This window comes from Bombus huntii, chromosome 15, assembly GCF_024542735.1.
Source record: "Bombus huntii isolate Logan2020A chromosome 15, iyBomHunt1.1, whole genome shotgun sequence".
Classification (NCBI taxonomy): Eukaryota; Metazoa; Arthropoda; class Insecta; order Hymenoptera; family Apidae; genus Bombus; species Bombus huntii.
In genome coordinates this window covers 5,462,916-5,488,825 of record NC_066252.1, presented here as the reverse complement: position 1 = coordinate 5,488,825, position 25,910 = coordinate 5,462,916, and the positions used below count along the sequence as shown (strand labels likewise).

The 25,910-nt window shown below is 40.0% G+C and overlaps 1 protein-coding gene across 9 annotated transcripts in view; it reads left to right on the top strand.

The window, feature by feature from the left end:
* Window positions 1–25,910, top strand: part of LOC126873921 (pleckstrin homology domain-containing family G member 5-like) — an 81,089-nt gene that overhangs the window by 47,651 nt on the left and 7,528 nt on the right. For all 9 annotated transcript variants that reach the window (XM_050635293.1, XM_050635295.1, XM_050635296.1 and 6 more), the window contains 3 exons: window positions 13,569–13,814; window positions 20,775–20,878; window positions 22,041–22,177. In XM_050635293.1, coding sequence (XP_050491250.1) covers window positions 13,569–13,814; window positions 20,775–20,878; window positions 22,041–22,177 — 487 coding nt within the window. The remainder of the gene's footprint in view (window positions 1–13,568; window positions 13,815–20,774; window positions 20,879–22,040; window positions 22,178–25,910) is intronic.

Here is a 25,910-nt window from a genome sequence, read left to right as displayed (position 1 = left end):
ATTAGGATTTAATCAAATTGTTGGCTCGGTGTGCCTCTTTAAGCTCCGTAATATTCCTGTCTAGTGCCTTGTAGAACCATTCGGGACCCTGTAATTGTATCTTCATACCCTCTTGCAAAAATAATCAGCAGAAAAGTCACTGGGAACATGATGCTAAGACCAACACGGAGTAACTTGGAATTCTTGAAACGTTCGAAGCGTGATATGTAGACTACGGATTTTTATGCATTTATTTAAAAATGTACAGATGTACGGGGAGCTCGTAATACGCAAAAGTATACAAAATATCTAGAGCATACTTTTTACAATATCGAATAAATAAGACAGTCTTCTGCTTAAGTTCCATCTTTTTAATTATATTCGTAAAAATACCAATTTGCATAAAATATACGCCGTCTGATGACAAGTAGAATTCTAAGAGAAGTCGAAGAAAGTTACAGAAGCCCCGTATTTTCCGTGAAAGTTAATGAAAATTCTGGCCTCTCCGCAAAATTGGCACGACCGGAGAGCTAAGAAACTTGGAAGTCTGGCTGCTCTGCGCGACACGAGAAGCCGCATTGTGCTTTCCCGGCATTGTCTGTGGATGCAGCGTCGGCGGAGTGGTTGTTCGCAGGTCAGCGAGTGATAGAAGTCTTGCAGAAGGAAGAGCAGCACGATAAAATACCACGTGACTACTTAATGTCAACCGTTATCGTTAAAACAGCAAAACGTTAATGACGCGAGACTGCCCTTCAATTCCGCGTGGCCCGTTTTTCTTTTGTCCCGTGTTGTTTTTTCTTGCTAAGTGACACGAAAAGAAACAAAGAAACCAAGCGACGTGTTTTCCGATAAACACGACGTACAAGCGAAACAACGATCGACATCGAAATTGTTAAACGAATAAAAACTGCGCTGGCGAGAATGAAGACAGTAAAATTTAATTGACAAGAACAGTAGTAACCATTATGGCGAATTTATAAACTCGTTACACGTTATTGGTTATAGTGCCCCGGTGGTTGGATCTGGCTAGTCACCACGCCGCTCCATAAGTGGTATAAATCAACATGCGATTACGTAGTAAGAAAGGACTATTAGCTGTTTACTCGTTACGACAGTGGTAGGAGAGGTAGGAGAAGAACGTTTACACTCGAAGGACTTTAAGCTTCAGAATACTCCTCTACTACCGCAAACTTGGCCGTAATTAAATGACACGGTTGTACTGTGGATACACTGCCATCAGTTTCCTAGTAATACCGTTTTACCAATAATCTATCGAATGAATAGTTATCGATTGAAATCGATTATACGGATAAAGGCTTAAATTTCATGCGACAAAGTACTCTATTGCCGGCACAATTTTAACCGTAATTAAGAGTAGAAATTATCAGAACGATACAAATCACCGATATAATTTCACGTGGAAACTTTGCAGGCTTAAAATGATACAATTTTGAGATTTAATTATACAGATAAAACCTCGTTTTCCTTCTTGCATGGTATATTTTTTCCTACATATCTTTCACTTTAATTTCTTTGCACACCGCGTATCATAATTTATGAAACCATTCTACGATTTTCAATTCTTATACAGGTAAAATGTTGCAAGATAACGGGGAAGAAATCTGACTACACGTTGGTAAAATCAAACAGTTAACGTAACGTTTAAAATAAAAAACATGAGAAAAATGTACATATCATATTTCCTTCCTTTGATCTTCAATCGTGTGATACGGTGTATAGATATACTATCATTCTGGCTAATAATCTCCCGTTAAATGTATAATCATCGATCGACATCGATTACATCAACGAAAGAACGAGACTAGGGACGTAACGAGCGAAGAAAAAGAAAATAAAGAGATAGAGAGATTCTTTCGTTTTATGATCAACGAGAAAACCCGTTAGACACACTTCGTTATCGTTTTCCCTGTCGTTGGACAGCGTATAGAGCGATTCATAAAGTAAACTTCTCGCAGACGAAACGACAGAAGCGTTAATGACACTCGAGTCACAGGGGAATTTACTTCATTGCGGGTCATTAGCTAGAGAGCTGGTTCGTTGCGCGTCGTTTCGCCAAATTCTTGTCGCCGTAAAGTTTCCATTATTGTCTGTTTATCGGTGCCATTCCCGCTGTTGATGTTCTCGCTATCCGCTTCGCATAGCCCGATGAATATCATCAGCACCTTGCGCCATAGTCTCGGTTTCCTTTTAATGCATTCAACAGCGCCTATACAGATTTCGCTGTTGGGACGAGCGGCTCACTTATCGCTACGGTCTGACAACGCACGTGCTTATTCTATTTGCACGACACGCGCACGTATCCAATCTCGTGACCCACGTCTCTCTACGGAAGCTTAGAACCCTAATCCATATTAGCTGTGACAGTCCACTCGGATGACCCATCGAGCCAAGTGGCGACACACTATGACCCAACGGTATAATCCATATTCGACTATCCAAATTCGCTAAACGGACCCTGGTTTGCTTTCCTCGTATAATGTCGTGTAATAGAAATTTCTTATATTTTCACTGGTCGCGCGCGGTATAAATACGCGTTATATCACTGGACCAGAATAGACTGAAATATACGGTGTTGCGTGGAAATTTGGCTGCGCTTGATATTATGTTGTGTGCGTGAAACCTTCAAAGCGGCCTACATAGGCTGAAACATTGCGATGCATGTATCAACTCCGACGGTTAGTTGCAACGTATGTAGATTGATCGCGGTTTATATCAGTGTCTCATGGTTGTCTCGTCATTTTGATTCGCTAGCGATGGAAGGTGAACGTATCACGGTTCTAAGTAAATTGTTTCGAGAAATTGAGAGTCGTAAAAGTTTTCAGAACTGTTCGATTTATTAGAATCGCTTGACTCGTTAGTATTTAAGTTAATTATTTATTTATCGTCTACGATCAATTCCTGCGATATTATTATAGAAACACGTGTAGCTTTATGTTCCCGGAATGGCCGTTTGTTTTCTTTTTTCAGCCTAGGAATAAAGAACATCAGACGCTTGTGCAACATAAATTAAGCCCTTCTCGGTACGTTGTTATTCAGAGAGATCAATTATTCCGTGACCGTGACACACATAACGAGCATCCTCCAAAAAATAAAGTACACCGATCTAAAGGGTATACAGCGATCTAAAAGATATACACCAATTTGAAACAATTTTAGTTTGTAAAATTTGCCTCGCATCGACAAATTTTAACATTATTCTTCCATTATACGTATTGTTTTGCCGATCCAATACCAAAATCTGCCATTATTCCACATTAATTCGATAACGTGACCCACGTACTAATTCCAACGATGATTTCTTCGTATCGATCCTGTGACTCGTGTTACCACGTAATAGCATAGTAATCTACGGTGATCTGTGATGACTTAGTATCGTGATTCACGTCGGCTCACGATAGCTTAGTGTTGCGACTCACGCTAGATAGAACTCGCTGCCTACGTGCCTATCCTTATATCGTTCTATATTATCGATCAACTTTCCGCTTTAACTTTTGCGTTCACGCTCTACATGCGGAAACCGTTAACGGGGAAAAGTTAGTCTCGAAGCTTTGGATCGTTTAAACGAGTATCGTGATGCGGTGAACGAGCGTCTTCGACGGCGTAAACGAGGTTAACACTGCTACGCGATTAAGGATGGCTTCCGCGAGCCTTTGTTTCCGTAATCACGGGTAATTAATGCACGATGCGCGTGCGATGAATTATTCGCTGTGTTTCACGCCATGGTACAACGCCACGATAGACTTTAATCCGGCTTAGGCGAGGCACCACGAAAAAAAGCGTGTCGACTTAATAGCATTGCGAATTTACATGAATTTACTTCTGTGTGTGCTACCCTCTGAAAGTATCCCGACAATCGTTTCTCCTCGATCAAATGTATTTTAATTGCAAAATTACGGATAAATCGAACTATGATCGTTTCATTCTACGTGATCAGCATAGCTATGCATAAAATTATATTCTGAACAATAAAATTGATTTTGTAATATCAGTAGACGGTGATAAAGTTTGTAAATACGAAACCTTATCGGATCATCTATTTTGTTAGGTGACGAGCTCTTGGTCTTTGGATCTTCTTTATTTTTTACTCGTAAGCTACGTTCAAAAGGTACTTTCAAACTAATGGAAAAAATTTCGACGATAATAGAAGGGATGATTTTTAAACGGTAAACGTATACACTACGGTAAATAGTAAAATCGCAAACATGTATAATATAGTGAATAGTAAAATCGAAAACATGTATAATATAGTGAATAATAAAATCGAATATTTATGGACGATAAGTTACGTGCAGCGGATGTGTAACGAGGCTTGGAAGTATCATGCAAACGGATGTAGTATTCAATTCACGATTCAGCAACGCTTCGGACGGAATGAAATACAACGTGATCGCGATAGTTTCGTCTGCGAGTTGTCGAAAGTTAATCCTGGCATAAAATCATCAAAAAGCCATTATCGCGAAATAATCGCGCGATAAATGAAATTATCAAGGGAGATTACGTGAATTCGCAGTGAAATTTAGGGAGGACCAGGCATTAAAACGGGGAGAATTTCACTGAGTTTTCGTAATTTAATTAGCGCCGATGACCCCGATAAAAGTCCGAACTGGCCTGGTTGCTGTCGGCCAGCGGTTCTACGCTGGCAAACAATGCTTTTCATTCATCGACATCGAGGAAATGTCAATTTAGCAGCTGGCCCCGTTGCCACCACCTAATCGTTCACTATACAATCAATCAATTAAGCCCATATACGAATATATTCGTACGGCGCCTGGCCAGAAAATTTTGCGTTAAATCGTTGGCTAACAGTCGATAGAAATCTCGAGATTTAATCGCGGCGTCCGCTCATTACGTGTACATCGTTGTGTGAAAATTGGTCCCATGCCACGGCATAACTCGAAAAACGAGCAATCAACGAACAATATAATTCCGAAATTTATAAATTTCAATCTCACCCCAAAAATTTCATTATAACGAGTTTCGCGAACATTATAAATTTTCAATGAAATGAAACGAGAAGTTTGCAAAATTGCGATTGTATGCTGATAAAGATGGAGGGACGCCTCCCACGAGATCGTGGGGAAAAACGTTCGATGATTAATGTTACATACCTTTCGCATAGTTTGCATATAACCAAACACCTTTTCTCGTTATGAACTGTTCCATTATGAACTGAACGAAAAGGATCCATAAGAGAAGATGACGCATTGAATACTCAATCTCGTTTGCTGTTCGCTTTTAATGTTTTAAATAAACCTTTGTGCACAAAATTGCAACGATAAATCACACATCATAACGATTCTCCCACGTCGCTGCTCCTCGACTACCAACGTTCCAAAAACTTGAAATGGAGGTATACATAGGTACAGAAGTATGACGCGCAGAAAACTCAGGGATCCCTTCTGCGGGTCGCGGATTTTTCCATTTATCGGCAAAGTGGAATGGAAAGTTTCGTTTTGCTGGAAATCAGAAACGATTTACAAGCGCGCACCTCTGTGAGAAATTGTGCAAAGGTCGAGTGGCCGGTAATATCTGGATCCTCGGGCGTTTAACAGAGACGATTCGTCGAGACGTTCATTGAACGTCGTAACAAGTTTCCCCGTTTCCGGGGGAATCGGCAACGGTAGTCTCTGTCGCCGCCAAATTTACAGATTTATCCAAGCGAGCTTCCCCCTGCGATCTCTCCTTTCCTTTCTGCTCGTGGAAATTTTATTTGTCGACGGGATCGAATCGTTCTCGGTGATCCCTGGCGAGTGCCGAGAAAACGACGCAGACAGACCCAGCGAAGCAATGTCAGGATTCCTGACATTCGCGGCTAGTTATTTTCCAATTAGATCAGTCACCATTACGGGCTGTATTTTAAGCATCATAATTAAAACGGAATTAACCGAACAGCCGACGCAATCTGAATGCAGAAATAAATAGATTTTCAAATGCCGCTAAGCTATCTGTACGAGCGTTAATAGCGGACCAAGTATTTGGGTAATGTTTTAGGGTTTTAATTTTCAAAATGCGCTAAAGTATGTTAGAGGGGATTAAATTGGTTTTGAAACTACACTTGTTATAGCATCGGTTTGTTCTAGTGGATATCGTTATACGTTACGTATTTTTGCGCAAATTTGTTTCAAAGCCATAGTCTAAGGTGAAGTTAGTTTTCAATATACACAATCTAACTTTTACCTATTGTGAATATTAATATTAAATACGCGGCGAATAATAGATTTATGAACTTTCTTTTAACGATAGTGTAATAAATAACGGATAAAATTTATTAGCAATAGCTCGTTTAGCCTTTTTTACGGTATAGTCTTTGAAATGAAAGATACACAACGTTGCACCTCGTAATGGTTAAATACATATACATGCAAAACAGATTCGTTCCGTTTATCTGTTCTTTCATTGTTCGTAATAAACTATTAATTCAAAGTGAAACAGACAGTAAAAATATATTGCCTTTAAAAGAATAAAAAGAATTACAAGCTCATAAGGAAACGGAGAAATTTTAAGGGAAACTTAATGGAAGTTTAAGTCTCGTAAATAGTTTCGTGAATAAAGGCGAAAATGAAACCAATGCCGTGATAAAACAGAAGAAAAAGCAATTCCAGCTGGTGCATTATACAATAAGTAATATTTCTAGAAATAAAAGTCCCTCCTTTCGTTGGAGAGAATTTTATTATAATACATACTTCTCGCTAAAACATCTATTCGCATCTTGTTGCAACATATTCCACTGCACACCTCTGGAATTTTAATGAAACTCAAATTCTGTCCTTCCGTTTACATTTTCTAAACTGCCGTTTTCAATATATTACGCGATTCTGATTTCACACTACGCGTACGTGAACTTCTACGCGAATTGGTTAGAACGAGTCCCATAAAACGCAAGCAATTAATATTAAACTTGGTTGCTGGATCGTTTCAATTTTCGCCCGGCGATACTCATCAAATGGGACAAATTTCATCAAACCAATACATTTTAATCAATTTTACATTCTCGCTCACTGCTGTGCGTTCCCGCATGCGTACGTACATCAGCGGAAGGTCTCGGATTGGGATAAATTCGACGCGGAGTTAAAAGGAAAAAATGCGTTATCAAACGACGTCGAGCGAAATCGCGGCCGAAATTACACGTGTGCTGCGTGAAAAGCGTGTCAAAAAGGACAGGGACTCTAATACATCATATTTCATTCAAGAACACATGTATTTCGCGCGAAACTCGCAGCTGAATCGCTATGGAATTTGTATTTGTGTTCTGTGATAAATAGACAACGTGACCCAGGCGACGTTCCACGAGATAAATAAATAAATAAGCAACAAAAAAGAAGAGAGAAAGCTGCACAGATAACCACAGTGTTTTCTAAGACATTTCACTCTTCTGATCGAATCGCGGTCGCTTCTCTTGGCTTCGTTCGCTTCTCTTGGCAATTGCATGTTAAAAGAATCGCTGTATTATCGTCATTCACTCGTTGGTTCCTGTCTTTTTGTTCCGTAAGTAGTGTAAATCAACGCGACAAGAAAAAAAAGAAAGAAAAGAAAAGAATGGAAGAAACTGCATAGATGCTACACGGTATTCATTTCTAAGCGATTTGACTTTCGGGCTGAATCTTGTTATTGCATCTCGTTCTTGCTTCTCCTCAGCCCGTCAGCTTTTAGAAATTACCCATCAGCTAAGACCAGTTCGTTCCTGTCATCGTTCGCTCGCCATCGCGTGCTTTTTCCTTTCCAGCCTCGTATTCTTTATCTCTGCTACTTTCGTGGAATTTACTTTTACTCGTCGACTTTCCATATCTCACCTCGTCCCGCCCGTTTCATCCACGGAGGTGAATTTTCACGCGAGAACCTAAATGGGAACAGTCGGAGCAAGAATCCGTGTAATGAAATTCTCCGGGTCGCTTCGGTCTCTGTCATTTATTACCCACTAATGACTGGCCGTTTCATTTGTTTGCGCGGATAGGGGACGTGGTAATTGTATCGCGTCGCTTCGAGCAGGTGGAAAATGACACGCATGATGAGTGATACGCAGCGTACAGCTCTGAAAGGGATGGAATCTCGCGACCTCGCGCCACTGTCGGCCGTGGCCGTGTCGCGTCTTTCTGATTAATTGTTTAAACGTTTGTTATATTTGCGTCGCCATTTCTCCGAATTCTCTTCGCGGTTTAGACGAAATAAGGATGGCTTGATCTTTCGTCGATTCGCATAGAGAACATTTCAGGAATTGGAAAAACAAGTTTGAAATGCAGCAGACGAGACTGACTGTGCGGTTCGCAAGGTTGGTCGGAGCTGAAGGGTGTTTTCGAGCCATTTCTCTTCGACTAAGGCGACGACCCGACGACGCGCGGTGTTTTAAAACGATCTTCCTCCGGTGAAAAAGTCAAGACGTTCTGAAGAGTAATTACTCAAGTTACTATACTTTTTTTTATGTAGATTTACCCTCTTACTGCGTATGGTCCATAAATAGTTTACAGGTATAGTTTAAGTACGATAATTGCTTTAGTTAATAGCAGAATTTTAACATTAAATCATAGAGAAAATCGTAGAAAGTAATATTTGATCTTTTACAGAAATCAAAGAACCAAATGCGAAAAAAGTAAACGCGTTATCCTATTTAAACAGTTTTCATAGATAAATAACATTTTAAAGGATTTTGAAATTTTAAAAGAGATCAGAAATTAAATGATACAAAATGCTGGAAATTCCAACAATTTCGTGGACAGACAGTTGTAGTTTAAAACACTGTGCGACATTTGGTTGCATACAGCAACCTGTATTTTGCATGTACGGGACAAGTTTCGGCCAGGTCCATATTTTTCCATTCAACGACAACTGCTGTATTCCAAAAAATGGTAACAGCGCAAAGGGTGTCTTTTAAAAACCATCAAGTCTGAACCTGCTTCCCTGTTCGATTTTTACTTCTAAAAAGAGATTTATGAAGTGCACTAGTGTTTCGTTTACCAACGAGTGCCCACGATATTAATTACAGAACGTTTAGCAAACTTTGGCCTATGACTACGAATGTAATAGGTTTCGGAAATTGAACGTGTGAAAGATTAACGGCAGTGGCAGGAAAAACAACGAGGGACACGCACGAGTGATGTGAAATTGGTAGTCGCGACAAAAGAGACGTGGGAAAAAAAAACGTTAAGCGATCCTTTTGAAAAACGAGCCGTATATTTTTTCCACGGACGCCCAATATGTAGAAACTAGGTCGGGATTCAATACGCGGGTGCGTAATCTATTAGAAAAAAAAGCTGCACAAAAGTCGTCCACCTATTTTTCCATTTTTTCCATCTCTCTCTACTTTTCCGCTTCAACGTTAATGCAACTTGTCCGATGAATAGTGTCAGAAAGAAGAATGGTTCGTAAAAAATATAGGAAAATGTTTGCGAGGCGTAGAAATTCCAAACTATGATTTGTGCTATCGCTGGTATGAAAAAAATAACGTTGGAGGAAAGGAAAATGAGAATGCAATTTTCAAGTAAACGAGAGCAAAGTGCGGACAGCATGAAAACGGAAAATGTAAGTAAACAAGTCGAAAAGAAAAATGTAATATTTTTCATAACACGGACAACAAATTTTCATTATACGCATATACGCGGTTTGCTGAGAAAGCGCTGTGAATAATAATTTTTTAAATACTAATCGTGTTCTTTATGCCGTCGTGTATGAAGCAAATTTCTTTCAGATTTTAATAAACTACCGCCATTTTATGTTCGAGATTTATTCCGTTTGTGACACGTAGTGGACGTTTTAATTTAGTGAAATTTTTATCCTCGCCGCGATGAAGCAACGAACTGAAGTTATGTTTAATTTTACAAAGTTTTCGAGCATAGCGAATGAAATTAATAAAACTCGTTTAAACAAAAAATTGGCGTCTTTATTGAATTATTTCGCAAACTTTCCAGGCAAACGATGTTTACTTAGGAGGCATGGTAAACCATCTTATTTTTCACTTGGGACCCGCTCGATACCGAATTGCCATCGAGCTTATAAAACACTTTGCGAATATATGCTCGTCAGACTATATACGAAGCTACCTACTTTAAGACATCACTGACACTAGAATATTTTTCTAAATATCCTATGCCAGACAACTTTATATTTTTCCCCGCTTTTATTAAAGTGCCTAGGAGCTACTTTGAAGTAACCTTTGAAACAAGTTTTGAGGCAACATGTCACAAGTTACAAGCGGATGTAATACCCGTCCCGTTGCTTGTAATATATGTCTGACCAGAATGCCCATTTTCCCCTTACGTTCTTCACCCTCCAACTAACGTTTCGTAATATGGGCTCATCGTAACTTTGCGGATCTTGCAGTAACTTTTGTCTCGTCCGTTACTTTGAGAAACGTTCACGTCAGAAGACGTCCAGATTATTACCACCGCAATATTCTTCGTGTTTTCCTTTCTTCCTTTTTTTCTATTTTTCTTTCCTTCTACGATGTAAAAATTTGAGAAACTCACGCGATACAGAGTTTACTGGAAACACAAGTGTGCAAAAGTTTCGTGCATTGACCACGAATAGTTTGACAAAGGGTTGATTAACTCAGCGATCCAGAATGTGACTTACGTTAATTTGCATGTGTAGAGCGAACATGGAATAGACATCAAGAATATATTTGAATGTCGAATATCCTGATACGAATCAGACGAAGGGTCGAAACGTCGAAGGATATTTCGACGGACAGCCTGATTACCCTGCCTTTTGAAGCTACTCGACCTACTTCGATATTACTCGGCAAGTGCATAAGTGAGCCTGGTTAATTATACATCATCATCATCGTCATCATCTTCTTCTTCTTCTTCTTTGATAGAAGATGCGGCAAAGACATCGTGTAAAATGTTTGTTATTTAGCAGTAAAGCTACGATAAGTGAAACCTGACTTTTCGAACTGTCCGATATCGAAAAAGAAATTGAGTCTTCCCAGCTCTTTCTTATGTTCTTTTACCGCGATGCTTCATATTCCGGAATAAATTTTGAGACGCGCGCTCCGGGAATACATGTAATATGAATGCAAGATGGTAAAATATGAACACAGCTGAGCGAAAATTTTTCACCGTGAGAAACGTGCATCGGTTTATCAGTGACTTGATTTATCCAGAATCGCACTATCGTAGACGGTAACTAACGCGATACTGCTAGCGTGATCTTCGATTAATTTATTGCAAGTCTGACTTACAGTTACAGCGACCGTTCTTCTTATTCTTGAAAAACTGTTGTAAACCTTAACAACCGGTTTCGTATGAAAAGCTCGCGCGAAGCCATAACTCGTTTCTCCACCGTTGCTATTTTTCGATCTTTGATAAGGAAACCTTTTATTTATTCCCTATTCTTCAGCCTCCGGTTGCTTCTCCTACGACGCGCTATACATTTTTCATTTTCCCTTACACCATCCCTCCTTAAATTTTATGACTGGATACTTTCTTCCTTTGACAGATAGAAATACCTTCTTCAAACTACGTATCATCTCGATCCACTTCCCTAACCGGACACCTACGTACGCTACTCTACTTACGTCTGACCTACTACGTCATATACTACTGTCGCCCGACTCGTATCGCTGTATCTAAATCACAACGAATTCGGTAGACTTCGATTTACAGCATCGTATATTCAATTTCGACGATATATAATTCCCAGTCGAAATCTGCAGAGTATTCTAACCGGAGACATCGTAAATCTGCCGACCCCCATTTAGATGGCACTCTTATTGCGAAGCGATAGAGATCTCTGCAAATTGAGATCAATTTTTTAATATTATACATACATATGTTAGAGAGTTGGGCAAATTTCAAGGTATCGTATCTTTATAGAACTAATATGTAATTAAGTAATGAAGTTCAGCGATGAATTCTTTCAAGTCATTTTCCCGAGCTTCTGAAGTGTTCAGTTTTTGTCACGAAAGAAAGATAGGGTGCATTCTTGATGCATATTGAATCTTTTTTATCTCTTCCTTATTGAAATCTATAAAGCCTTCCTTTATTCTTGAAAAATGACACTGTGTCTATCAACCGATGCCAGATCTTCCCTTTCGTTGCCTCATTTGACGTCCGATTGAAAGCAGGTTGTTGCAAAAGTGCATAATAAATAATTGTCTTTGTTGAAAATTGTGGATCTTAATTGCCGAAATAAAAGTAAAGGAACACTAAGGTTGCAGTTAGAATTCATATTAAAATAGTTTTAGATCTATTTAATAAACGATTTGCAGGATCTTCGTCGATATACATTTGCACGCGTCTCGGCACTTTCTTTGTCTCACCATCTTCCATACCACACTGCCAACGGCACAGTTACATTCATCTGATTTTCGAGACGCCGCGCACACACAAAATTATACATATCTCAATAGTCTTCAAATCGAATTGACCGACTAGAAACGCTACAAATTGTGCCAATAAACCGAGAGTAATTATTTACAATCGAATTTGACAAATTACAAGCCAAATTGCTTGAATATCCTTCGAACTCAAACAACCCCGTCTCGCCCTATTTGGATTTGGTTAACGAGTGAATTACCGATACTGGCAAGATCGTGTACCAATTCGTACGAGATTCGATGATCGGAAAAAAGAAAGTAGATTTCCCATAAAAATGAAGTATAAAATAAAGTAAGAATAACAGCAATTTCCTTAGCGCGAGGATGGTTCGACGCTCGATATCGTTTTAAAGCGTGCTATTCGATTTTAGGACGAGCGTCAATGGTATTCGGTCAGCATGCGCCGCCGGTATCGTTTCAACCGTAATTTCGAAGTTAGAAACGGTACGCGCTGCACTTAGTACTCGCGTTTCCCTGTGGATGAAATCAATATCGGATCGTTATGCCGCAAAACCATTAACATCTTCCCTGTATCGCTTCGTCCGCGGTTCGCCGCGAATGGTGTGAGAGAACAGAGCTTGGCGAACGACTCGAGGCCATTTTCCACGAGGTGGAATCAACAGTAATTCCACGAAACAGGTCGATCGAACGAAGTCAGCGCGTCGAGACTGGTCTAACCGGAGTGGATAAACGGACAAAAAGGGTTAGATAAAAGCATGGAAGAATGCTCCGACTAGATCGAGATAACGATGGCCCTCGAGAAGGATGATCGATACTGGTAAACCGGTCGATCGACAGTGACCCAGTTAGCCGGCACGAAAATTTCTCCGACATCGAATTTATTTTTTGCCACGTCCCTAAACCAGATTGCCGGGGATTTGGCGAGCCCTTTAATTATTAAACAATTTGTATGCAACCTCGACTTACTACAGCTACCTTGTTAAGATATTTTCAACGGGATCCTCCTACGACATACCATACGCGACCCAATTTTCATTTCCTCAATCCAAATATTGTTCTTCCTGTTCCTGTTTGCCTGGCCACAAACGGCCGTATTCTACTTCTACAGCAAGTATATCGAATACGCTCGTGTTCTACTTTCAAGCCGTAGCTCCTGAGTCAACAGCCATGTTCCATGCTGTATTTCTCGTACGTTTTAACGGATCGATTGGTGATAAATAGCTTGAAATATTTGATGAAATATGATGGAGCTCCGGTGACAGTGATGGAAAGATCATGTCACGTTGTATGATTGCAGGTGCGTTCGAGGTCGTTGACCCAGCTGGACGCTCTGGGCAGCAAAATGCTGGATACGGGGGAGCACCATCTGGGGGGTGGTCCCTCGCAACAGCAACCCCATCATCTTCACCACCATTACCAGCCTCAGCAATTACAGCACCACCCCCAAAACGTCGAAAGTAATCCCCGTCTTCTCGTACCCACGGCGTCGTCCGTCGAGGGAGCGCACCAGAATCGCACCCGGCACAAGCTGTCTCGGTCACAGGTTCGTATACATGTTTAACAACGAATCGTTAAATGTCAATGAGAACAATGAAAATTTGATGCGGCACAGAGCCGCGTTCATTTCTATTATCTCGTTCGTTGTTCCAAATAATAAACGAGAATGTTACGTATAAAAGTTGCAGGCTTGAAAATATGCAATATATATGAAATATGGTAACGATGGTTTCTTTAAATACATAGATGGTAGCATAGAAAAGATTTTAAAATTCGTTAAACATATGGATTACTTGAGAAACCAATTATTTTATATTTTAAAATGAACATTCGATGAATTTGAGGAAGACTGGAACTCTGCTTCTTTCGTAGCTAATTTCTTTCTCTTATTACTTGAAATAACGAAGATATTTCAGCCAAATAAAGTAAATGGAATACCCTATATACTGAAAGTAGAGAACTGGAGAATAGAGGATTGTTATCGATATACCAAAAAATGTCTAATGCAAGAATTTTAAATCCTTTCTTTTTTTTTTTTTTTTTGTCTACTGCTGTCTATGCCGTAGTCATGTACTTAGTTTGTAATAAATTAGAGTTGTTAAACTTCGCACTAATTACTTAACACGCAAACATGTAGCTAAATGGCTACTTTTTGTTATGAAAATATTGCGAGGAAGGATGTTTATTAAACAACGATAATTACTGGGCAGTACGGATACGAAACACGAGTCAAAGGTAGTCCTAATTTACGAGATAACAATTAAAACGTGTCCTAATTTTAGGGATATCGCGGGCTTACGTAACCTTTACGATCCGTCGGTGTTGTTTTCCGGACCGATCAATAACAGCAAACAATTCCGTACACATGCTAGAGAAGAAATTTATCTTACTGTCTGACTATAAGAGTACACGTACTACTGTAGCTCAAAGTAGTCCATTCGAAGTAAACCATAGACAAGATCAGACCTCGCTAAAAATCTTTTGAACCAACCAGCCCCGGTATTGGTTCGCTTCCTCTTTTATCGTGTCTCGAGAGCACGAATATCGTCGTTTTATGTTTGTTTCGCCAAAAGGAAAGGGGAATCGTCTGCTTCGGTAAATCCGTTGAGAAGGAAACCGCGAGTCACTACATAAATAACAAGTTGGTGCGGTTGGAGGATTTATTATGGCGACGTACGGCGTGAAAGGAGAATGAAAAGCGTGAGAAAGCCGAAAGGACTTAAATTCGATCCCTTGAAGGTTTTAGCCGAGCTCGCCAACGCTTACACCGGATCTGCAGCTCGTCGTTGAAACGGGAACGGAATAACGAAAGATCTTGTTACACGAAATAACGCGTCTCGTGATCGTGGCAATCGCTGCCAATTCGAATAGCCGAAACCGATTCGTTCTATTTAAATTACCAAACGCTGACGCGATATACTGTAGCGAAAAGACAATGAAATTGCGACAGAAACGTAACGAGCACGCAGTGAATCTTGTTTCGCAGCTTCTACGGCGGAACAAATTGCGCGACCTCTAAAATATAACGATACAGCGTGGCCGTAAAATCGCTCGGACGTTAACAGCGGAACCGCCGAAGTTCCGAATTTCTCATAACAGTTTTTTTGCAGAGTATGTACGCGATGCGACCATTGTTCGTATGCAGGCATTCAGCGTAAAGTTAATTGAGCGAATGAGAAGCGCATGAGAAGAGAGAGAAAAGTATCGTTCACTTTGCTTCTAGCAATTGAAACGGCAGTTAGCATCCTGCGCGTTTCTTTTGTATGTCTGCCATTTTTATCTCTTCGGTATGAAATTTAGACTTCAGTGAGTTTGGACGTCGAGTTTGAAAATCTAGGAGAACACGCGTAAAACGTAACTTATCGTCTATTTCCCTTGTAGCGTTCGTATTATACAGAAATTTCTTATTTCAATTCGCAAATGACTATTGATATTTAAGGTACTTCCACGAGATACGACACAAACGAACGTCACTGATAAATACTCTAATTTACGTCCTCGCTCTATCTCTTCCGCCAAGCATACATCGTTTCCTATAAATAGCATTCCGAGCACCGTGATTTTGCTCGCGTTCTATAATTAAGTTTCATAATTAATCGCTTCAGCGCTGCGTATCCAAGTCTGATAGAATTCCGGATTAAAGATCCAGACAGAGAAAATTGAAAACAAACGAAGGAGTCCTAAAAATCGAAGGGCAGACGAGACAAAGAAGGTCCACGACCGAGTAGAAAGGACAGAGGAGAAAATTGAAAGCAAGGGTGGCGGCAGTTTCCACGCCGGTAAATGAAATTACGCGCTGGTTGCCCTTCGAGTAATACGAGAGAAAAAATTAAGGGATCAGAGAGTGAGGGTGGCGAAGAGGAGGGTAGCTGGCAATTAATTCCAGCCGACCGAAACGAGACTCGTCGGGAACGTAAATGGCTCGTAATCGTTGGCATTACGCGACTCACGAAACGCCTCTCCAGACATTTTATCGTCTTATTTCCATCGCGGCTAACGAGTGAGACAGGGCCGTGTCGCTGCCAGCTACCATTTGAATTGCTAAGCGACCGATCTCCGTCAAACACCTGCCACTCGGTGTGTCTCTGCCGAGGGTGCTTTCCCTCTAATCCCTTCTGGACAGAGGATTTCGTTCAGCGAAGATACAGACACCGACAAACTAGGTGTCCACTGTGAAAATACACTCGAAACGTTGCTCGTCTTGAAACTTGTCCGAATCTCTGATGATGCAGATACGTTTTCGTGAATTTCTTTATCGACACGGGCATTTCTATGTAAAGGAGATCCTTGAAAGCTGACATTTCAGGGTGTTAATGGTTCTTGTTTGACTTTGTCTTCGGACAAATCACTTTTTAATATCACGCAATCTTTTACGCATTATTTTCCAATCTGCCGATTCTTCGTCAGATTTTAATGGTAACTGGAACGTTTACTATTCATTGCGATATTTGCAAAATTTATTCGAGAGACACGGAGAGGAAACGAATCCTGTAAAAGTTATTCAACGGAACTCATTACCGAAAGGGATAAGAAATCTTTCAAGAGAAGACTGCCGAAGTTACAGACGACAAAAAGTGTAATCCTAGTAAAATCTTCCATAACTTTCGATAGAAACTGCACGTGACATATTGAGATGGAACTTTGGGAAATGTTAAATTGGTTGTATCACGAGATAAAACGAAATAACAATTGAATAGAAAGTTTCGATAAGGACAATGGAACAATCTTTTTCATCCTCCCTACGGCTCTGCAGGGAGACTTGGAAGTACGGCTACACGAGACGATTGATCAGCCGAGATTTGTCGAGAGCACAGATGGCCTTTCCGTAGCTTTATTATTAAGTATCGCGAGGACTTATCAAAGAGTGTGGGCAAAGTTGTCGTTGAAGCGGAGAAAGGATCGCGAGATATTATGCAAACTCTGGCGTCGGCGCTGCTGTCCGTTTATGATAACCCAGGCCCGAGAGAAATATCGGGAAACTCGGTTAGCTCGAAGAGAATTGGAGCACTTAAGTCTGTCGGCTCGACGTCGTTTCGGCGTTTTCGCCGATGGAAAAGAATCGATATTACAGACGTTGCATGTTGAACAACTCCATTCTTGTCTCCAATTATGTAAAATAGCCTGAATAATCGTACAGAGAGGAAATTGCGTTTTAACGTATAGAAGAGTGTACGCTGCTCTCGCGTAATGATTGCAAATTGCAAGAAAATATTTCTTCGTTTGCCATTTCGTTAACGTCACCACCCACGATTATTATATTTATCTTTTCTGGCTGCTTGGTTTCTGAACAAAGGCGATACATTAATACTGCGAAAACTGCATTACCACTAAATAATAAATATCTGTAGAGAAAGGAAAAACAAATACGAACTACAGAGATAGATATTAATGCACATTCTCGGTGGCGATAATGGGCCGTAATCTCGATACTTCTGTTGGCAACGTGGTAAAAAATGGCAAGCCAATACGTCGGAACGTAAGAAACTATCGGGGTGAGGAAAGATGCTCGAAGTGGAACAAGAAGGGAGTGGCAAAAAAGGATGATCGATTTCAGGCAATGAAACAGTCAGTCGAACTCCATCGATGGACAATTTCCTATGATTAGCTCCATTATCGTTCCACGAATGCCATCGCATCATCGCCCACGTCCATGGAATCATCGTTATCCAATAGGAATTTTTGAAAGAAACTGATTGAACATAACGATCGCGTTTGTAGACTTATCACGGACGCGTATTTATTTTTATGACCGCTGATAGAATTACGGGACATTTGCCCCCGTGGGATCGGCGAAACGTTCGCTGGCTCAGGGCCGAATCGATTACATGCAAACGGACCGCAGGTACGTTGTCTGTTCGCCATTATCGATTCACCAGATGTAAGTCCTAGAGACTAAAGACATGGTGCTCGTAGAATTTTCCAACGATATACACATGTGTAAGAGGTTTGTTGGTTCTTAACGATCAATGACTATCGAAATCCCCCGTTGGAATATCGATCGATGGAATTTAACGAAATTGATAATCGAATGCCATGCGTTTGTAAAAAAAAATGTAAAAGTGGAAAAAATGTTCGAAGAGAAAAAGTGGGAAAATGCTCTTCCTAACTTAAAACCTTAATTCATAATTGAATTCTTCTTCTTTTCCTTTTTTAAAGCGGTCGATAACGCTTAAATAGGAGAAAATTTAAATAGGAGAAAATTTAAGAGGCGGTATTCACATTTCGGTAAATGCATACGTTTCGTATATTGCAATCTAATATTGTGATATTTGATATATTTCATTTCTTTAGCGTTGTGTTCGTGAGAATGTGCCAAACTGATCCAGCTTTTTCTCCTATACACGAATAGTTTCGACAGAGAGCAATATATGTAATTACAGTTTGATGAAATTCCTTGTTGAAAAATGCTCAAAAAATTTGAGAGAACTCGTGTAATTAGAGATTCGGTTGGAAATTGAAGAAAACTCGATATAACTCGAAACGAGCACTGTTTCAAACGAATGTTTTTTACTTACACAAGCTTCCCGGTTGTTTTGCATCGCTTTCGGGACAAGCTACACCAATAAAAACAATAGCGTCGTTTACAAATTGACTTTATGTGGGCTTGTCCTGTTTGTTCGACCACACGCGCGCTATTCTACTTGACCGGCCACTTGCGGCCCCATTCTACTTGTCGGCTCATATTTATTACATTCGACTGGAAGATGGGGATATTTCCAAGGCATGGCTGCCCGCCCCCGGTACATTAATTAAACAGCCGAGAGACATTAAGATCGTTTAATGCAATTTAGACATGAAACAGTAGCCAAAATCCAGCGACATCTGTTGTACGGTTGTTACAGTTGTGATAAGAGAGAAAGGGATGGAACGAGAAATAATTGAGAGAAATAGAGAAATAAAAGATAACGAGAAATGGAAAGGACGAAGAGAAAAGGAAGGCAGAAGCGACAGTTCGGTGCGAGGAAATATAAAGAAGAAGAAAAGAAAAGAAAAAAGTGTCGGAGAAAGGATAGGAAAAATGGAGAGAACAAAGAAGAGAAAAAAGGGTAAAGAAGCGTAGAGAAGAAAAAATAGGAAAGTCAAAGATGGAAGTTTCTGCTGATTCTAGAATTCAAACAGCTTATTATGCCCATCTGGCGTAAGATTTTTATATCCGATTTTAGATCTCCTTAGTCCATAACTCGATCACATCTTTTAATCGTAAACGATCTGTTCTTGGTTTAAATTTATTATGGACAAATCTTCAATTATTAAACTTGTTATTTTAAAATTAACTAATAAGAGCAACTAATACGGAGCGATTAATTTGTAAAATGTATGCACGATTCTTCTCTGCAAATAGTTTTTCACCAGGACATTGCAAAAGATTTTACGAGCGAAGATCCATTCCTAACACGTCATTCGTGCAACACGAAATTCATAAAAGGCGGACGTATAAAAATTTTACGCCATGAAAAATAAACGGCGTACATGTGTTACGAAAGGTCCGGCGTCTTTGAAAGTAGTGGAGAACTATCGTACGAACGTACACTGGTAAAACCATCCGCGACATGATACGAAACTCGACGAGGGAAAGAAAAGAACGACAGAATGTATCGGTTAAACGGCAATGGGGAAAATACGAGCGGCAATAAAACGGGCGATTGTAAAACTAAGTGACAGGGAAAAGGTCGTGGCAAATGAGCGCGACTCATTTCCCATGTACAAGCCAACGGGTTCATAAATGAAAGCCCTTTCGTATTTTATTGCCTGTCATTGTCAGCCAACATAGAGAGGCTTTTCAGTTCGGATGGGCACTCAGCATTTTTGTTAGGCATACATTACCACCCATGAGTAATTCGACACTTTCAAGATCAATGCAATTCGGCCAAAGGATTACAATTTTCATTACATTATCACTACATGGAAGAACGTTTCTCTATGGAAATTGAAAAAATGACAGAAGCTGCAATTGATTGTTTTAGCTTCTGAGAGGCTCGCGTTTGCAATAATTTGCAAGCCTAAATATCAATGGACAATAACGTGCATTGCTTATCAGTCGCTTATCAATGTCACTAAAAATACCAAATTTTCCGAACGTCGAGTTCTGCCTGTCATACATCAAACTGCGAACACCCTTTCGCCATGCATTAGCTGAAAATTAATCTACGTTAAAATTTCACGCGCCGACACGGCGAATTTCCGAGGTGAAACTCCGTAATAAATCGAAAGTCTATCCTTTCATACAAGGTATGCAAATTTTCGAAACATTCGGCTGAAGAAGCAATCACGAGCTTACATAGGTCAAAGAGTTTCCCAAGTTCTTTGGAGTGTTGCCGCCAAATTTGCCACCAAGCTCTGCAGTATTCTCGAGCTTCGCTTCGAATCGCGCACTGTAATCCAAAGTTGGACACTCGGTGCCGAACTCTCGGTTCAACAGTCGGGCGCTAGTGCCAACGTCGTTATATCGTCAAGTTTGCCCAAATAATTGCACCAACCAGTCAAAACTTGGAAATCAATTTTTCAGGTATCCAGCAGCGAGTTCTTTAGCGTTAGCTTCGAGCTGCCCGATGATTCGAGCGGCCTAGACCGAGACGAGCTTCTGCCAGCTGTGAAAGGCACATACTTGGCGTAAGTTCGTTGCATTTATCAAACCTGGATAATTTGTTAAACTATTCGTACAATATTCTCCGTGATATTCTATTAATATTTTTTACAGTATCAATATACAATATTATGAAACGCTTTGAAATTTCATTAGCGCTATCCGAGTCTCGACTATCGTAATTATATTGGTAAAGTTTGCAAGCGATATGAAAATATATATAGAAATTACAAGCTATTTAGTGCGAGTATGTATACACAGAGATCTCGAGCGTACCGTAACAGGCAATTATTTATATTGATTTTAATTAACCTGAATGTTCAGAGGCACCATATTTCGTATTTATTATATGCTTAAAATGCATGTTCATGGTGTACTAATTTCTTACTAGATATATGCATCGCCAATGGATATCTCGTAATTTCTATATACGTTTTCAGATTGATTTCAAATTTGATCGAAATAATGATGACAGTCGTGTCTCGTTACAGTACTAACGAAATCTCAACATGTTTTACATAACACGTACGATATGGACACGAAGTAGTTTCCTATGGTAAGCCACTACACACTTTTGATGTTCTTCATGAAAAATTTATTCTTAAATCTACTCCGTGTAATTTCCAAATTTACTTCGAATCGCCGCGGCCTACTTTTGCTCCGCTCCGTCGACGAGCGGTCGAGTAATTATCGCATCAAAGAGAAGAATGGAGAGGCGATGAAAGTACCACGAGCGTATAACGAACAAATGAAACATCGACGAATTTACGTAGTCGTAAATGGCGGCTAGTAGCGATAATTCGAGAGAATTTCAGAAGGAAATGAAAGCCACACGTATTTAGCGGATATCTCGAGACGAGGCCACGCCCGAGCGAGCCCTTTGAAGAGTCAGCTCGTGGCATTGCTTAATAATCGCCGTTAAATACGTAATAACGCTGTAATCTCTTGTGGAGCTTCCAATATAATCTTATGAAAGTTGCTTGCCCTTTATGGACGCGTTATAGCGCGATGTATCGCGAACGATCCAAACACGCTACTTACTTTTGCACCAGGGATTTGTCGAGAGGCCATTACGCGGAGGCGTGGTAGCTCATTGTTGTTGTTCTAGTTGCTTTCGAGCAGAACGTTCGATCGTTCGCTGTGTAAAATGGGATTATGGAACGAAGCTATATGAAACGTTTATTACAGGGATGTGCTGAACGCTGCATGCGAGAGACGCGGAGTCGACGTGTCGCGGGTCGAGGTCCTCGATGGCTTCTCGCAGCCATTACCGATTCTCACCACGGATACTTCCAGCCTTGGAGGGAAACACTTACGGATAACAGGTAAATATGTGAACGATCGCAGACAGATGTTTGTTCGTTAAATGAACCGTTCAGAAGGAAGCCACATTGATCGGCCCCATAAATTGAAAGCTACAGGAAGACGATGACCTTACAAATACTGCCTTTTGAATTTTACCTTGGAATTTACTGCTACTTATGAAATGTTCTTGCGATGGACCAACTTATGGAAGTAACTTATTTGTTCCTTGGCTATTGAATATTGATCATGTACTTAGGCTTATTTGTTCCTTGGCGATTGAATATTGATCATGTACTTAGGCTTATTTGTTCCTTGGTGATTGAATATTGATCATGTACTTAGGCGATAAAATTAAGAAACTAATGCAAAATGGATCGTTGATCAGTTTGGTTCCTGAGGCAAACTAGCCATTGCATAGAATCCAGATGGAAAATATCCTTTGAAAATAAAATGGAAGCCAGCCAAATCGAGCGAACCGAACACTTTATCGGATACATATTACTTAATGCAAAATTTCAACGATAAAGTTCCATTTAGTTTCGCTAATCTTCTTAAGAGTAATAAGTATTAATTTTAAAGACCTCGCACACTCGACGTTCAGTGAAATCGCCACATAACAGTCTCCTCTCTTACCAACGATGTAACATAAACATTCGCTTCGGTTCTTTATCGCTGGCCGTCCACGCGAACTCTCACTCGCCGAAAATTTCGCAACCGATATCCCGGAAACGCAGATAACGCTATATTTATTATACTCGAAACAGAGCGGAGCTATTAAAAGAAACATCGAACATAGAGACGAAAGTTGCTCGTTAACCCGAGAAACAGTTGCTTTCTCTGGTGCGATCGACGCTGGGCCGCAACCTTCGCGAGTTAAAGGTAACGTTCAGCGGGGAGTGGCCGTACAAATCGTGTAATAATTCATGCAGAACTGATAGCAGATAGGATCATGACAGTGTGCACGAGATTGGAACCGGTTCTAATTGATGTACGACCGTGCACGCGACGAACCTTTGCCGTGAAATTGATAAGTTAAACGGTCCGAATGAACCTGATCGTCCAGTCATCGATATAAACACGCGATCGTAATTGCGTCATCTCCGTTACGAGTGTGGAGTTTGCTGGTCCGTGTACATCCGCGTGATCAACGCGACGGGAAAAGGAAATTGAACTCGATACTGGGGACGAAAAGGATAAAATGTGTCCGTGAGATGCTCCATCTTTTCATCGATAATAAAGGGCCATAAAAAGGTATATACGCATGGACGATAGTAGTGGAGCGTGTACACGGGTGATAAAGCTGCACAGTTGACGATAAACAGATCGTTTCGGAGAAAAACTTTGATCGAAGCGCAGATACGCTCTGTCTGAGAATAATCGAATCATTCTACTTAGAACTCGGAATAAAACTGTTTGAAATATTCCTGAAAATATTCCAACTTATATAGAAACATTTCTTGAAGTTTCGTTGTATCATTGTAACGAGACTTGGCTGCCACGGTTGTGTTGGTAAAACTTGAAACAATTTCGAAATATATGTGGAAATTAGAGGATATTTGCTGCAAGCACAGATCTGATACAAATTACCAGAGTATTTGAATCAATTATTTATCGCGTTAATAAATCTCGACCATTTCACGAAACAATCTTTAGCAAATATACGTTTCAGATAACTATTTATGCTCGGTATTAATCTTTTGGAAAATATATTAATGATATTAATAAATGTCTTTCAGTAGATTTTCAGATTTATTCGATATTTTACCAGTGTAATCTCGATAATCGTCACTCGTTACAGCGCTAATGAAATTTTACAAACTAACGAAAATAACATCTTCATGAAAGTCTTCCGTAGTAAATGTTGGAATACTTTCGTCAGCCACTGTACATCGAATTTTATTCGTCCGAATGTATTTCGGTATCCATTAACGGTAATCCTTGTTGATAGATTTCGCGTGATTAACGAAACGAAAAGCCGCAAAACTTTACGAATCAAATATTTGCCAAAGCTGCGTATCTTTGTATTTTTGCTCGACAACGAAAAATGCAACGCTCTAAAGGAAAGAAAAACTGGCAGAAAATTTGAACAAATTTGTAAATCACACAGATAAAAACTAAAAGCGTTTACCTTTGCAATTCGGCCACTTTAATCGACATTTCTGTTTCCAGTTGCGCGATTACAAAAGAGGATGTCGCACGTGAAGGGGAGGAGGGCGAGAATGTTCGAATCGTTGACAGGAATTATTTATATCGAGCTTTTTCCACCCTTCCGACGCGTGGAATCGATTTCGAAAATGCCCTCGATTTTTATCACCGCTCCGGCTAAAACACGGTATTCCACCAGCGACATATAGAGTAACGATTAAACAAAAAAAGGAAAGAAGGAAAACCCGATGGTAGATTCCTATGGGCGCGTATCACGCGACGAATCATAGACTAAAGTCCTAAAAGCTATAAATAGCATCGTGAAAGGGTATACAAGGCTATAATTCGCGTTCATTAATTTGACCGATTCCCTCGAAGGCGCATATATTAAAAGGAATTCGCAAGAACGCGAAGCCACTCGACGGACTTCACCTCCTTTTCAAAACACGAACGAGTTCCAACTTATACTTCATTCTAACGCGGATAAAAAATGCGGAAAGATTTTTTGATGATACGAAAAATGTAGTTGTAACTTCCGGAGATCAAGATTTAGATGATACACATACAATCTTGTTTAACTCGCATAGAGTCGATCTAATAAAGAATTTAAGAAAACACGTACTACCTCGACCGTTAAATACAAGAACTTTACTTTATGTAGCTGATACTGCAGCGTGTTCTCGCGTATTCCGCTTTCTTAAAATATGTAATTTCCAAGCTTGAGCTTTCTGCAAATTTCGTTTGAAGTTTCCTGTAACTTCAGAAATATTATTATAAATTTATAATATAAGAAGCTGAGAAGTAAAAGCTAACGTACAGCTATGTAACACTATACGAGCAGTTACTTTGCAGCTTAATAAAGAAAAAAATCTCTAACTTATTTACTTGGACTCGAAGGGACGATATTAAATACGAAGAAGATGAACGGATACCTGGTTACGAAGCAATAATGCACGTTTAACTTGATTAATTGTGACCGGTAGCTATAATGGGAGCTACGCATAACGGTACCCATAACTTAATCCCTTGCAACGATACAGTTATCGTTGGGGAAATTCAATGGGAATTTCTATAGCGATCCGTAGTCTCGTATTAACGTTGTTCAACATCGTTTAATTCAATTGGAGAAAATACTCAAAGTATTTCATCCTATGCACGAAACAACGGATAAGAGAAGCGTGGAGTAGAACTGGAAAAAAGGTAGAAACATAAAGTGAACTCGTAACCTGGGAGGAAAGTTGGAGGAAACACGGTCGGAATGACTTTACGCTGAAGGTTGTTCGAAGGAAGAAAACCTCAAAATCGTTATTTTCCTTGTAGTTTCTGGCGTTGAAGAAACGCGGATGGACGGCTCGCGTAGCAACGCTATAACGTTACGACTCTTAGCGAAAACAGCCGGTGAAATACCTTGTTAAAATCAAATTCTGTTCTCGGACGACTCTCGTCCAACCATATTTCCACTTTTCATCAGGGCGACTGCGTACTTCTAGATAAGCAGCTTTTTAAGCATTATTTCTAACGAAAGTCTTTCGTTTCGTTATCTAAAATGTACGAAAAGGGAAGAACTTGAAAGTTTCTGCTTTCTTTTATCGTCTGGTCTGTAACGAT